This window comes from Suncus etruscus, chromosome 3 (genome assembly GCF_024139225.1).
Source record: "Suncus etruscus isolate mSunEtr1 chromosome 3, mSunEtr1.pri.cur, whole genome shotgun sequence".
Lineage (NCBI taxonomy): Eukaryota > Metazoa > Chordata > Mammalia > Eulipotyphla > Soricidae > Suncus > Suncus etruscus.
In genome coordinates, this window is record NC_064850.1 from 13478517 (window position 1) to 13495120 (window position 16604).

The window sequence follows — 16604 nt, forward strand, 5'->3', positions numbered from 1 at the left end:
GTGACCCCTGAGCACAGCCGGGTGTGGCCCAAAAACCAAAAAAAAAAAAAAAAAAAAGAAGTTGTGGTATATATACACAATGGAATACTATGCAGCTGTTAGAAAATGTGAAATCATGTAGTTTGTGGCAACTGGGATGGAACTGGAGATTTTATGTTAAATAAAGTTAGTCATAGGAAAAAAAGAACAAAACATCATATGATCTCATGCAAATGTATTATGGTATATAGGAAAAAAAACCCCTAAAGAATAGACTATTGGGGCCAGAGAGATAGCATGGAGGTAAGGCATTTGCCTTTCATGCAGAAGGTTGGTGGTTCGAATCCCGGCATCCCATATGGTCCCCTGAGCCTGCCAGGAACGATTTCTGAGCATAGAACCAGGAGTAACCCCCGAGTGCTGCCAGGTATGACCCCAAAAACAAAACAAAACAAAAAAAGAATAGACTATTGAGCAATGACAGATTTTTTTTTGTTTTTATTTTTACTTTTAATTAACTACAAGGAAACAGCAGGACGAACATGCACTCAGCCACCCCAAAATGATCTGTTCTTCTCATGGGTCCGATTTAACACATGAGCATGAGCATGACAGGATCCGGGTGACCTTTCACCCATCTCGAAGCATCTCTGGAGGTCCTGACTAGCCAGCAACTGTCCTCCTCCCTTCACAAAGCCAGTGGGAGCCCCCACCTCTTTCCCCCTAATCAACCCAGGCCCCAGGTTAGGGGCCAGCAGACCAAGGAGCCTTTCACTATCGTTATGGGTAACAATACAGGACCTCAAGACCATGTCTCAGAAGCTTCCAGAATACCCAGCTCTAAAGTGGCCTCACAAAGGCAGAGAGAGGGTGGAAAGGGACCATTTTTCTCGGAGCTTCTTGGAAGGGTTCTTGTTGGGGGGGGGGGCTCTGCTCTGTGACAGTGTCCTTAACTGTGTCTTGAAATGTTGGGTGGCTGCTCAGACATAAACTACACCTAACTCTTTTTGTGTGTGTGTGTGTGTGTGTGTGTGTGTGTGTGTGTGTGTGTGTGTGGTTTTTGGGTCACACCCAGCAGTGCTCAGGAGTTATTTCTGGCTCCAGGCTCAGAAATTGCTCCTGGCAGGCATGGGGGACCATATGGGATGCCGGGATTCAAACCGATGACCTCCTGCATGAAAGGCAAACGCCTTACCTCCATGCTATCTCTCCAGCCCCCACATTTAACTCTTTGAGGTGACCCAACTGTGGTTCCCAAACATCCCCCTCCCCCCAAAAAAACCTGGAATTTAACTTCAATCCAAATGGAAACCGAGTTTATGCCTCCCTCTAAGGTCAGATCGAGGCCCAGAAGTCAAGTGACCTCAACTGTGTCTTGAAATGCTGGTGGCTGCTCAGACATGAACCACACCTAACTCTTGGGGTGACCAAACTGTAGTTCTTAAACATCCCTTTGCCCCCTCAAAAAAACCCTGGAATTTAAATTCAATCCAAATGGAAACTGTCCCCTCCAAGGTCAGCTTGAGACAGAGAAGTCAAGTCACCCGAAACCACTTGATCTGGGTGACCAGAAACAAGGAACAGGGAATGAGGGGAGACAGGGACACGGAGCACTGAAATTGAACTGCTTGGGGTATGAGGGGTGGGGGGACCTTGGGGGCCCTGGAGGTCTTTCGGGGCCCCTACTTTCCCGTCAGCTGCTCGTAGAGCTTGAGCACGTGTCGTGTCACTGGTGCTTAGAGCATCGGGGTCTGTCAAGACCAGGGCGTACAGTTTCCCAGCATCCATGCCATCCCAGGAAATGCTGGTGGGTTGGTTCTTCAGCTGCCTGGGTGTGAGCACTTGGCCCAGCGAGTCGATGGCCGCCCCGGGGTATTGCCCGTGCAGCCAATGACAGATTCTTGACCTTGTAGCACAAAACTGCTTGTGCCAAGGAGGAGTTGAGAGAAAATAGGCATAGAGATAGTGATGAAAAGCCATGGGCTCTTTGGTGATAGTGAGGTGCGGTAACTTTGTACCTCAGTACCAAATACCTTAACTCTAATAAAATAAAATAGTTTATAAGTATATGGAGCCTAATAGCAAAAGCTGCTTTTCTCCCTTTGGCTCGCTGCCCACAGTTGGTGCCCATTATGTTACTCTGTGTTATTAGAGGGGTGAGTATAGTAGCTTAGAGTCAACTCTGGAGCTGGCAGTGCAGGAAGGAGTCCTTAGCAAAGCCACTTCCCAGCTCTGTGACCTTGGCAAGTGGCGAACATCAAGATGCCTGCTCTTTTCTCGGTAAAGCAGAGATAAGTTTGTTCCCACGGCATTGGAGGGGAGGAAACTTATGCAGAGAACTTAAAATAAAGTTTTAATGTAAGAAGGTATTGTGTAAACTTTATCTATTGCTGTTGCTATCTTCTTCATCATCACTCCCACTTTTAGCACCAGAATTTTAGACAGCTTTGTCCTTCTAAAACGCTTCTCTGCAATTATAGTCCTCTCTGTGAATATAAAGAAATTAGCAAGTGGGGGAGTGATAGCACAGCAGTAGGGTGTTTGCCTTGCATGCAGCTAACCCAGACAGGCCTGGGTTCAATCCCTGGCATCCCATATGGTCCTCTGAGCCTGCCAGGAGCTATTGCTGAGTGCAGAGCCAGGAGTGACCCCTGAGTGCCTCTGGGTGTGGCCCAAAAGCAACAAACAAAAAAGAAATTAGCAAGAACTAAATCCTATGGCCAAATTTCAAAACCAGAAGTTGATCAACGCCAGGACCAGCTTATTGTACTAATAGCTGAGACAAGTGTTTCCAGAGACCTCTCAAGAAGCCCAAGCACTGTTTGAAGCTCTTCTCCAAAAAAGAATTTTGGCCAAAGTTGGATATTACCATGAACACTAGAAAAGTAAATAATGAAATGCTGGAGCTGGAGATACAGTAGAGGGTTTAGGGTACAGGCAAGGTCCAACTCTGGTTTGAGCCCTGGCAATACATGGCTTCAGGGGCATTACATTCTCAGATCTTGCATCTAGCTACCAGTCTGGTCAGCCAAGATTATTAGGGAGTGGCCTAATAATATATGTCCTGGTGCCATGCTTCAAAAAAATGAATGAAATGCATGTCAAGCATTTATTCATTTGTTTTGTTTTCAAGACACACCTAGCTGAGCACAGGGTTTCTCCTGACTCAGCCTGAGAAAACCTGAGCCCGAAACCTGTGTTTTGGGTTCATTCTTGGAAGTACTTGGGGAATCTTAGGTGATGTTAGGAATAAAGCCTGGGTTGGCCACATGGAAAGCAAGCATTGCACTTGTACTCTATCTTTGGCCTCTATTAATTAAATTTTCATTAAAATTTTATTGTTTGAGGCATTAATACTAAAATTATTAAAAAGTTGACATTATGGGGGGCTGGAGCTGTAGTACAGCAGGTAGGGCACTTGTCTAGTATGTGGCCAACCCAGGTTCAATTCCCCCCAATACTCCTATGGTTCCCCAAGCACATCAGGAATAAGCTGTTAGCACCACGAGGTGTGGCCCAAAACCAACCAACCAAACAAAAGGTTGACCAAGTATAAGAATTACTTTTAGGGGTTGGGGAGATAGCACAGTTTGCCTTGCACGCAACAGACCCAGGATGGAAAGTGGTTCAAATCCCGCATCCCATGTGGTCCCCTGTGCCTGCCAGGAGCTATTTCTGAGCGCAGATTAAGGAGCACCGCCGGGAGTGACCCAAAAAAACAAACAAACAAGAATTACTTTTAGCACTATTAGCTATACGCTGCTCCTGATATTTGTCATAGTAGTTACTCTTTGCAAAGGAACATTTAAAAATCTTTTGGTAATATCATCTTTTTTTCCCTCTAAAATATATGTTTTATTATATGTTAAGTGAAAGGGATTCATTTTGGATATTTTTCTACATGGTTTTGGGTTTATTGTTAGTGAAGTTTTGAAGTTACAAAGGTGGGGTTTTATTTTACTTAATCCTCAGAATATCCTCAAGATATTTATAAATATTTCCATATATGACATTTAAAAAATATCCTATATTGAGTAACTTAAAACTCAGTGCTGCCAGGGATGTGAGGAAGAATACTAGCCTTGCATGTTGAAACACTGAGTTCAATTCCTGGAACAGGGTGGGGAAAAATCAAGTGCTATCCTTTAGTGAAGATAGTGCTTCCAATAATTATGGAATATCCATGGTTGAAAACTTGTATGACTTAAAGTATCATGAAATAGTGGATTGGAGCAATAGTACAGCAGGTAGGGTACATACTTACCTTGGCATACCACTGACCTGGGTTCCATCCCTGGTACCACATATGATCCCTTGAATCCTGCCAGGAATGATCCCTGAATATGGAGCCAAGAGTAAGCCCTACCCAAAAAAAGAGAAGTCATGAATTAAATACACTGTACCAAATGAACACTGTCATCTGTTAAGTGCAAGAGTAGGTTGCGGAATAGATGTTTAAAATGCCAGAAAAATGTATTTACTCTTTCATTTATTCATTTCTTTTGCATCTGTGTATAGGACAGGTTTGGAGGGTCCCCAGTGTTGGTAATTTATTGTGAGGAGAACTTAGGGACAAGAAGGCTTTCACTTTATATCTATTACACTTCTTTAAAAGAGTAGTCAATATGGGATGCATGCTGGGAACAGGGATGGAGGGAGGACAACATGGGTGGTGGGAACGCCCCTGACTCAATGTCACTATGTACCTAAAATACTACTGTGAAAGATTTGTAATCCCCTTTGGTCAAAATAAAAATTATTAATAAAAAAAGAGTAGTTAATAGGGCTGAAGAGAGTACAGTAGTGGGGCATTTGCCTTGCATGTAAATGGCATAGATTTAGTTCCTGGCACCCTCTATGGTCCCAGAACACCACTTGGAGTAATTCCTGAGTGCAGAGTCGGGGGTAACCCTGAGCTTTGCTGGCCGTGGCCCCAAATCCCCTCCACCCCCAGTAAAGGGATCATTGTCCTTTTTTATTCACAAATAAGTCATGCACATATTTTCACACAAAAATAGATTGCACCCTTACTTTGTTTTTGTTTCAGCTCTCATGCTTGTTTTAAATAGCTGTATGGAATTGCTTTACTTGAATATTAAGCAATCTTCTATTTATAGGCATCTTTTTTTTTTTTTTTTTACTACTATACATAGTACAACTAAGATTCTTCGTGATCTTTATCTTTTAGGATAAATTCCTAAAAGTAGAATTGCTGAATCAGGTTTACCATATTCAAAATTTTGATAGTTATTGTTTTTCATAAAAGTTGAAAAATGTTGGGGCCGGTGAGGTTCCGCTAGAGGTAAGATGTCTGCCTTGCAAGCGCTAGCCAAGGAAGGACCGTGGTTCGACCCCCCCTGGCGTCCCATATGGTCCCCCCAAGCCAGGGGCAATTTCTGAGCGCTTAGCCAGGAGTAACCCCTGAGCATCAAACGGGTGTGGCCCCCCCAAAAAAACTAAAAAAGAAACAAAAATAGTTGAAAAATGTTGAATTTTAGATTAGACCAAGTGATTACTCAAGCTTCACAAATACTGTTTTGTTGACACCTGTTTATTCTTAGACCACCCCTGTTTATTCTCTCATTGTTTTTTTGTTTTATGTTTTTTTATTTTGGGGCCACACCCAGTGATGCTCAGAGTTTACTTCTGGCTATGCACTCAGAAATTGCTCCTGCCTTGTGGGACCATATGGGACACCAGGGGATTGAACCGAAGTCCTTCCTAGGTTAGCCACGTGCAAGGCAAAAGCCCTACCGCTGTGCAACCACTCCGGCCTCACCCCCCTGCTTTTCCTTTTTCTTCCCCCGCCCCTCTTTGAGTGGTAACCACCCCTTTCTAGGCTTGATTAAGGACTCACCTAGGTTTAATTAACGTAAGTATCCTTAAACTATTTCAACCCTGTCCCTCAGATGATTTACCTTAGTTCTGTTAACTCTGGTTAATAAAAGTGCTAATAAAAGCAGCTCAGTTTATCTCTGAAGCTAAAAGCTGTCAGTAAGATACTGGAGGCTGCTCAACACCCTGGTCCTTTATGCACCTTCTTCCGTGACTCTGTTTCTTGTGTGCAGTTCCTGCAGCGACCCGTTTATCCCAGGGTCAGCATGAACAGGGTGAATACTTGGAACTGCAGGCTGCAGGTAGCCCCTAGGGAATCAACCAACCCCCCCACTATGTGTGTGTGTGTGTATATATATATATATATAGCTATATATACATATATATAGCTATATATACATACATATATATATGTATGTATATATAGCTAATAGAATAGTGCTCGAGCAATAGCACAGCAGGGAGGGATTTGCCTTGCACGTGGCTGACCCAGGTTCTATCCTCAGCATTTCATATAGGCCATCCCCAAAGCCTGCCAGGAGTGATTTCTGCAAGCAGAGCCAGGAGTAGCCCCTGAGCAGCCCTGGGTGTGGCCCCAAAACAAAATTTGTACAATCTGATAGGTAAGAAAATTGCATATGATTTTTTATTTCTATGTCTGTTGAGATAGATATGTCATTTATTGATTGGCTCTTTGTATGTATTTTAAAAATCTTCCTGTTCTTAGTCTGTCCACTTTTGATATCTCATTTTATTTATTTTCGTAGAAACAATTTGCTCTGCAATGGGCTTAGCCTGAAATCACTCGCTGAGACTGTCTTGAACTTTCCCCTAGACAAATCACTTCAGCTTCGTTGCAGCAACTGGAATGCTGAGAACCTTACCAAGGATCAGGTATTTCTAGCAGAGTCCTTAATTGTGAAGTAGAATTATTTCCAAGAATCTAGATTTCTGATTGGGGTGTAGTGCAGTGGTAGAGCGTTTACTTTGCATGTTGTGTGAGACCCTGGGTTTGATCCCTAGCACTGCAAATAAACAATAAAATGGCAGACCTCAAATATAAGAATTAGGTGGAAATACTTTCAAATAGACTCATATGAGGCCAGCAGATAGTACAGCAGTTTGGTACATGCCTACATGCACCCAGTCTGGGATTTTGGGTTTTGTATTTGTGCCACAAACAGTGGTAACTAGGACTTACTCCTGGCTGTATGCTCAGGGATCACTTCTGGGGGGACCAGGGGACCATATAGGGTGATGGCCACTTGCCTTGCATGTGGTCTATCCACTGGATTATCTCTCTACGAATACACCCCCAGTTTGATTTCTGGCACCACAGAGTTGCCCCAGCATCAGAGGTTACAGCTAATGATACCCCTAAAAACTATTGGGGAGATCTGGCACTTTAGTGCCCAAAAAGCATTGTATCCTTGGGCCTTTGCATCGACTTTTTTATTTGTTTGGTCTTTTGGTTTTGGGTCACAGTTGCCAGTGCTTAGGACTTATTCCTGGTTCTGTATTCATGGATCACTCTTGGTAGGATTTGGGGGGCCATTTAGGGTGCCAGGGAATTAAACCTGGGTCAGCTACATGCTGTATAGTCACTCTAGCCACAAGCCTATGCTTTGAACTGTTGGTCCTCTTTTCTCAGAATTGCCAGTGAAGCCCCTGGACTTCCTGAGCATCACTTGGAAAGTCCCAAAATACTCATTGTCTTGTGATATCCAGGAAACTTGCTAATAATAATAATAATAATAATAATAATAATAATAATAATAATGGTAATTAATAATGAATAATAATATAGACTTAAAGTCATCCAAATGTAGATAACATTTTTCATACATATTTATTTTAATTAAATTATATTTATTTAAACACCGTGATTACAAATATGATTGTAGTTGTATGATTACAGTCATGTAAAGAACACCCCTCTTCACCAGTGCAACATTCCCACCACCAATTTCCCAGATCTCCCTCCTCCCCACCCCACCCACACCTGTACTCGAGATAGGCTTTCTACTTCCCTCATTCATTCACATTGTTATGATAGTTCTCAGTGTAGTTATTTCTCTAACTGCACTCATCACTCTATGTGGTGAGCTTCATGTCATGAGCTACACCTACCAGCCCTTATCTCTCTTGTCTCTGAGATACTGCTAAAAATGTCTTTCATTTTTCTTAAAACCCATAGATGAGTGAAACTATTCTGCATCTTTCTCTCTCCCTCTGACTTATTTCACTCAGCATAATAGATTCTATGTACATCCATGTATAGGAAAATTTCATGACTTCATCTCTCCTGACGGCTGCATAGTATTCCATTGTGTATATGTACCACAGTTTCTTTAGCCACTGTTGAAGGGCATCTTGGCTGTTTCCAGAGTCTGGCTATTGTAAATAGCACTGCAATGAATATAGGTGTGAGGAAGGGATTTTTGTATTGTATTTTTGTGTTCCTCAGGTATATGCCTAGGAGTGGTATAGCTGGATCGTATGGGAGCTCAATTTCCAGTTTGAGGAGGAATCTCCATATCGCTTTCCATAAAGGTTGGACTAGACAGCATTCCCACCAGCAGTGAATAAGAGTTCCTTTCTCTCCACATCCCCGCCAGCACTGCTTGTTTTCCTTCTTTGTGATATGTGGCAATCTCAGTGTCGTAAGGTGGTACCTCATAGTTGTTTTGATTTGCATCTCTCTGAAGATTAGTGACGTTGAGCATCTTTTCATGTGCCTTTTGGCCATTTACATTTCTTCTTTTACAAAGTGTCTGTTCATTTCTTCTCCCTATTTTTTGATGGGGTTAGATGTTTTTTTTCATGTATAGTTCTGTCAGTACCTTGTATATTTTGGATATTAGTCCTTTATCTGATGGGTATTGGGTGAATAATTTCTCCCATTCAGTGGGTAGCTTTTATATTCTGGGTACTATCTCCTTTGAGGTGCAGAAGCTTCTCAGCTCTGCTTCCACTTGTTTGGAGAGTGCTGTTTCCTCCTTAAAGATGCCTTTAGTCTCAATGTCATGGAGTGTTTTACCTACATGTTGTTTTATATACCTTATAGTTTCAGATCTGATATCAAGGTCTTTAATCCATTTGGATTTTACCTTCATACATGGTGTTAGCTGGGGGTCTGAGTTCACTTTTTAGCAAGTGGCTTACCAGTTGTGCCAACACCACTTGTTGAAGAGGCTTTTCTTGCTCCATTTTGGATTTCTTGCTTATTTATCAAAAACTAGATGATTTTATGTTTGGGGAACTTTTTCTGAGTACTCAAGCCTATTCCACTGATCTGAGAGTCTGTCTTTATTCCAATACCATGCTGTTTTGATAACTATTGCTTTGTAATACATCTTAAAATTGGGGAAATAATGCCTCCCATATTCCTTTTCCCAAGGAGTGCTTTAGCTATTTGAGGGTGTTTATTGTTCCAAATGAATTTTAGAAGTATTTGATCCACTTCTTTGAAGAATGTCATGGGTATCTTTAGAGGAATCGTGTAAAATCTGTACAATGCTTTTGGAAGTATTGCCATTTTTATGATGTTGATCCTGCCAATCCATGAGCAGGGTGTGTGTTTCCATTTCCACGTGTCTTCTCTTATTTATTTATTTATTTATTTATTTATTTATTTATTTATTTAGTAGTTTTTTGGGTCACACCCGGCAGTGCTCAGGGGTTATTCCTGGCTCCAGGCTCAGAAATTGCTCCTGGCAGGCACGGGGGACCATATGGGGTGCCGGGAGGATTTCAACTGATGACCTCCTGCATGAAAGGCAAACGCCTTACCTCCATGCTATCTCTCCGGCCCCTTCTCATATTTTTTGGAGCAGTGTTTTATAGTTTTCTTTGTATAGATCCTTGACATCTTTAGTCAGGTTGACTCTAAGATATTTGAGTTTGTGTGACACTAATGTGAATGGGGTTATTTTCTTTTTTTCTTTTTGGGTCACACCCAGCAGTGCTCAGGGGTTACTCCTGGCTCTATGCTCAGAAATCGCTCCTGGCAGGCTCAGGGGACCATATGGGATGCTGGGATTTGAACCACCAACCTTCTACATGAGATGCAAACACCTTACCTCCCTGCTATCATTCCGGCCCCTGGGGTTGTTTTCTTTTCTTTTCTTTTCTTTTCTTTTCTTTTCTTTTCTTTTCTTTTCTTTTCTTTTCTTTTCTTTTCTTTTCTTTTCTTTTCTTTTCTTTTCTTTTCTTTTCTTTTCTTTCTTTCTTTCTTTCTTTCTTTCTTTCTTTCTTTCTTTCTTTCTTTCTTTCTTTCTTTCTTTCTTTCTTTCTTTCTTTCTTTCCTTCTTTCCTTCCTTCCTTCCTTCCTTCCTTCCTTCCTTCCTTCCTTCCTTCCTTCCTTCCTTCCTTCCTTCCTTCCTTCCTTCCTTCCTTCCTTCCTTCCTTCCTTCCTTCCTTCCTTCCTTCCTTCCTTCCTTCCTTCCTTCCTTCCTTCCTTCCTTCCTTCCTTCCTTTCTTTCTTTCTTTCTTTCGTTTCTTTTTTGTTTTTTGGGCTACACCCGGCGATGCTCAGAGGTTACTCCTGGCTGTCTTCTCAGAAATAGCTCCTGGCAGGCACGGGGTACCATATGGGACACTGGGATTCGATTCGAACCAACCACCTTTGGTCCTGGATCAGCTGCTTGCAAGGCAAACACCACTGTGCTATCTCTCCGGGCCCTTGGGTTGTTTTCTTTTTTTTTTTTTTTTTTTTTTTTTTTTTTTTTTTTTTTTTTTTTGGTTTTTGGGCCACACCCTGTGCCGCTCAGGGGTTACTCCTGGCTATGCGCTCAGAAGTTGCTCCTGGCTTCTTGGGGGACCATATGGGACACCGGGGGATCGAACCGCAGTCCGTCCTAGGCTAGCGCAGGCAAGGCAGGCACCTTACCTCCAGCGCCACCGCCCGGCCCCTGGGTTGTTTTCTTAATGTCCATTTCTTTCCTATCATTATTGGTGTATAAAAAGGCCATTGATTTTTGTGTGTTAATTTTGTAGCCTACCTATTATTTCTAGAAGTTTTTTGGTAGAGTCTTTAGGGTTTTCTAAGTAGAGTGTCATGTCATCTGCAGACAGTGAGAGCTTGACTTTTTCCTTTCCTATATGGATTCCCTTGACATCTTTCTCTTGCCTAATCTCTATAGCAAGAACTTCCAGTACTATGTTGAATAGGAGTGGTGAGAGAGGACAGCCTTGCCTTGTACCAGAATTTAGAGGGAAGGCTTTTAGTTTTTCTCCATTGAGGATAATATTTGCCATTGGCTTGTGGTATATTGAGAAAGGTTCTTTTCATTCCCATCTTGTTGAGAGCTTTCATCAAGAATGGGTGTTGCTGAGAAGACTTAACAACAACAACGACCTGCTTACAGGACAGGGCTCCCTGCATTGCCCTTTGATTGTGAGGTGAAATGAGAGGATGCTCCACGTCCTGACTTCAATGTAAGATATGCAGATTCCAGGATCTTTAATACAGAAACATGATACCAACAACAGAGACTGTGTGAAAAATAAAAGTGTGTTGGCACTACAGACAATGTATTGGATTGGACGATCTAGCTTGCTTGGAGCCTAGACTTGGTCTTGTGCCAGGAAACTTCAGGGGTCTGGTCTCTTTGTACTTAGGCCAAGGTTATTTCTTTCCATGTCCCTCATATTTTGGTGGGCCTATGCAAACAACAATTGCCACTCTAACACCATTCTTACTGTGCTCCTTTGACTCTAATCCTTAAAAAGAACTCACTTAAAATTTGAGGTTAACTTAAGCTAATATGCATGTATATGGAAATGTAAGAAAATACTATGCCTGTAATGTTTAAGGAGTTACATAAGTTTTATGGCTTTAGATTGCCTTGTGTACTGTTAAGAAATATTATAATGTGTTACAATCTGGGGACTTGAGGGACAAAGTAATTGTACATGGATTCTGTCTTATTTATCTTAATGTTCTTTGGCTGAAATTTCAAAGTTAAGATATCAGCAAGGGGACTTCTGAGAATTATGTTATGGGTGATTGTCCTTCCACTGTAACTTTACCTTGTCCTCTTACTTTGCACCCTTGTTCTCATAATTAAAAATAAAAATTAAAAAAAAAAAAAAGAATGGGTGTTGGACCTTATCAAATGCTTTTTCTGCATCTATTGATATAACTATATGATTTTTATTTTTCTTGTTGTTGATGTTATGTATTATGTTGATAGATTTACGGTTAAACCATCCTTGCATTCCTGGGATGAAACCTACTTGATCATAGTGAATGATCTTTTTTTTTTTCAGGCCACACCCATTTGATGCTCAGGGGTTACTTCTGGCTAAGCACTCAGAAATTGCCCCTGGCTTGGGGGGACCATATGGGACGCCGGGGGATCGAACCGTGGTCCTTCCTTGGCTAGCGCTCGCAAGGCAGACACCTTACCTCTAACGCCACCTCGCCGGCCCCGTGAATGATCTTCTTGATGAGGCATTGGATCCTGTTTGCCAGAATTTTGTTGAGGATCTTTGCATCTGTGTTCATCAGGGATATTGGTCTGTAATTTTCTTTTTCGGCAGCATCTCTATCTGGTTTTGGTATTAAGGCAATGTTGGCTTCATAAAAGCTATTTGGAAGTGTTCTTGTTTTTTCAATTTCATAAAAGAGCCTGGCCAGGATTGATAGTAATTCCTCTTGAAAGGTTTAAAAGAATTCATTCGTGAATCCATCAGGGCCTGGGCTTTTGTTTTTGGGCAAATTTTTGATTACGGTTTTAATTTCCTCAGTAGTGATGGGTGTTTAGATAAGCTACATCTTCTTTATTCAACCGTGGAAGGTTATATGAGTTCAAAAATTTATCCATTTCTTCCAGGTTCTCATATTTAGTGGCACAGAGTTTCTCAAAGTATTCTATGAATACCCTTTGAATCTCTGCAGTATCTGTAGTGATCTCTCCTTTTCATTTCTAATTCGCGTTATCAAGTTTCTCTCCCTCTTTTTCTTCATGAGTTTTGCCAATGGTCTATCAATCTTGTTTATTTTTTCAAAGAACCAACTTCTGCTTTCGTTGATCTTTTGGATCGCTTTTTGGGTTTCCATTTCATTGATTTCTGCTCTCAGCTTTGTTATTTCCTTCTGTCTCCCTATTTTTGGTTCCTTTTGTTGATCATTTTCTAATTCTGTAAGCTGCGTCATTAAGCTATTCATGTATGCTCCTTTTTCCCTTCCCGATGTGTGCTTGCAAAGCTATAAATTTTCCTCTCAGTACCGCTTTTGCTGTATCCCATAGGTTCTGATAGTTTGTGCTTTTATTGTCATTTGTTTCCAGAAAAGTTTTGATTTCCTCTTTGATTTCATCTTGGACCCACTGGTTGTTCAGTAGTAGAATGTTTAATTTCCAGCTGTTAAAGTTTCTCTTGTGTGTCCTTTTGTAGTTCACATCTAACTTCAGAGCCTTGTGGTCAGTAAAGGTAGCCTGCAAAATTTTTATCTTCTTGATTTTATGGAGGTATGTTTTATGTACCAGCATGTGGTCTATCCTGGGGAATGACCCATGTACGTTGGAAAAGAATGTGTATCCAGATTTCTGAGATTGGAATGTCCTATATGTATCTGCTAAGCCTCTTTCTTTCATTTCTCTTTTCAGGTCTAGTATATTTTTTTTTGTGTTTCAATCTGGTTGACCTATCAAATGCTGACAGGCCCGTGTTGAGGTCTCCCACAATTATTGTGTTATTATTGATATCCTTTTTCAGATTTGTCAACAATTGTATTAAATACTTTGCTGGTCTCTCATTGGGTGCATATATGTTTAGGAGAGTGATTTCTTCCTGCTGTACATATCCCTTGGTTAGTACATAATGTCCATCTTTGTCCCTTACAACTTTTCTGAGTATAAAGTTTGTGTCATCTGATATTAGTATGGCCACTCCAGCTTTTTTAAGGGTGTTGTTTGCTTGGATGGTTTTCTCCAGCCTTTGATTTTGAGTCTATGTTTATTCTGACTATTCAGGTGTGTTTCTTGTAGGTAGCAGAAGGTTGGGTTCAATTTTTGATCCATTTCGCCACTTTGTGCCTCTTAACAGGTGCATTTAGTTCATTGACACTGAAAGAGATAATTGTCATAGGATTTATTGCCATCTTTATGTAAAAGCTTGGTGTGTTTGTTGGTCTGTCTTGTCTTTAAAGTAGATCTTTCAGTTTTTCTTTTAAGGCTGGTTTTGAGTCTGTAAAGGTTTTGAGCTGTTGTTTATCTGTTAAGCCATGTATACTTCCTTCAAACCTGTAAGTGAGTTTTGCTGGGTGCAATATTCTAGGCAAAGCATTTATTTCATTGAGGTTTTTTTTTTGTTTTTGTTTTCGTTTTTGTTTTGTTTTGTTTTTAGGCCATATCCGGCGGTGCTCATGAGTTACTCCTGGCTGTCTGCTCAGAAATAGCTCCTGGCAGGCACGGGGTACCATATGGGACACCGGGATTCGAACCAACCACCTTTGGTCCTGGATCGGCTGCTTGCAAGGCAAATACCACTGTGCTATCTCTCCGAGCCCTATTTTATTGAGTTTTGTCACTATATCCCACCACTGCCTTCTGTCCTTGAGTGTTTCTGTTGACAGGTCTGCTGTAAATCTCAAGGATGCTCCCTTGAATGTAATTTCCCTTTTTGATCTTGCTGCTTTCAGTATTCTATCTCTATATGTGGGATTCATCATTGTGACTAGGATGTGTCTTGGGGTGTTTTTCATGGGGTCTCTTTTAGCTGGTACTCTTCGGCCATGCGGGATTTAATCACATATATACTTTAGCTCTGGTAGTTTATCTGTGATGATAAACTTCCTGGAGATTTTCTTCTTGGGTCTCTGGGACTCCAATGATTCTTAAGTTATTTCTGTTGAGCTTATCAAAGACTTCTATTTTCATCTGTTCATATTCTTTGAGTAATTTTTCCATTGTCTGATCATTTGCTTTAAGGCTTTTTTCCAATCTCTTCTGCTGTATGGAGTTGTTATGCATCTCATCTTCCAGCACACTAATTCTATCCTCAGCTGCTGTTAACCTGTGGGAAAGCTCATCCATTTTGTTCTTCAATTCGTCTACTGATTTTTTCAGACCTGTTATTTGACCTGATATTTCAGTTGGGAGTTCTCTGATTTCTATCTTCATATTCTCTTGATTCTTATTAGTGTTCTGTTCTATACTTTCTTTGAGTTCTGTAAGCATCCTCATATTTCATCTCTAAACTCCATATCTGAAAAACTACGTGGTTGGCTGTTGTTGGGTCATTAGAGTTGCCATCTTCATTCTCTATGCCTGATGTTGGTCTGTGTAGTTTTCCCATTGTCATGCTTATGTTGTGGGTTTTTCTATGTGTTGTGGTGGTATTCATTGGCTAGGGGGAGTGCGCGGCCATGAAGCGAAGCGGAGCACTGTGCTCCCTTGCTTCAACCCCTTAAGAGGTGGGCTTAAGGGGCTCAGCAGAGTCAGCTTTATCTGCAACTAGGCCTGGAAAGACTCACCTCAGCCGAGGCAAGCCCTCGGGATGAATGCCATAGAAGATCAAAGTTCCCAGGTTGAAGCAAGCCAGGGGAAGCCTCAAAATGTCTGCCGAGCTTAAGGGGCCCAGCAGAATCATTTATCCACAACTCTGGCCTGGAAAGACTCAGCTTCTCCTTTTCTGCAGAAACCACCCTTTTCTGGGTAGTTCCTCAGTTTCCGTCTGAGATGCTGAAACCCAACTACAAAGATGTTATAATCATGATATTTAAACAAAGACACTATTATAAGAAATTAAAAATAAATCTTCAATCCATTTTCTTCTTTTTTTTCCTTTTTCTTCTTCCTCTTTCTGAGGTCAGATGAGAACAGGCACATTCAGGGTGGTATGACTGTAGACTCTTCTTCTTTCTCCTCTTCTTTCTCTTATTCTTCCTCCTGCTCTTCTTTCTTTTCTTCCTCCTCTTCTACTTCTTCCTCTTCTTTTTCTTTCTCCTCTTCTTCTTTCCCTTCTTTTCTTTTCCTTCTTCCCCTTTCTCCTCTTTTTCCTCTTTTTCTTCTTCCTCCTTTTTTAGTTTTTTGAGCCACACCTGTTTGATGCTCAGGGGTTACTCCTGGCTAAGTGCTCAGAAATTGCCCCTGGCTTGGGGGGACCATATGGGATGCCAGGGGATCGAACTGCGGGCCTTCCTTGGCTGCACTTGCAAGGCAGACACTTAACTCTAGTGCCACCTCTCTGGCCCCTTTTTTTCTTTTCTTACTATTCTTTGCTCTCTTCTTACTCTCCTTCCTCCTCTTCTTTTTCAGAAGAAAAGGATGAATCCTTTTCATCTTCCCCCTTTTCTTACTATTTTTCACAATATTCTTCTTATTCCTCTTTGCCTTATTCTTACTCTTCTTTGCCTTATTTTTCTTTCTCTTCTTTGCCTTATTCTTCTTAAAATTCTTCTTCCTCCCCTTCCTGTTCTCACTCTTCCTCCAACTCCTCTTATTATTCTTGTTCTGGGTTTCTGGGACTTCATTGATTCCTATGTTGTTTCTGTTGAGTTTCTCAAAGACTTCTATTTTCATTGGTTCACATTCTTTGGGTAGTTTAGACGTCTGATCATTTGCTTTAAAGTTCTCTTCCAATCTCTTCTGTTGTATGAAGTGGTTTTGCATCTTATCCTCTGGCTCACTGACACCGTTTGCAGCTGCCGTTACTTCAGTGGAGAGGTATTCCATTGAGGTTTTCAATTCATAAGCCGAGTTTTTCAGACCTGTTATTTCAGTGTGAAAATTTCTAATTTCAATTGTCAAATCTTCTTGATGCTTATTTGTGCTCCATTCAAG

General features: G+C 41.3%; 1 protein-coding gene across 1 annotated transcript in view; it reads left to right on the plus strand.

Annotated features, from left to right (window-relative positions):
- EXD2 (exonuclease 3'-5' domain containing 2) overlaps positions 1-16604 on the plus strand; it is a 46790-nt gene that overhangs the window by 14726 nt on the left and 15460 nt on the right. The window contains exon 3 of the mRNA XM_049770375.1: positions 6582-6708. Within this exon, the coding sequence (XP_049626332.1) occupies positions 6582-6708 (127 nt within the window). The remainder of the gene's footprint in view (positions 1-6581; positions 6709-16604) is intronic.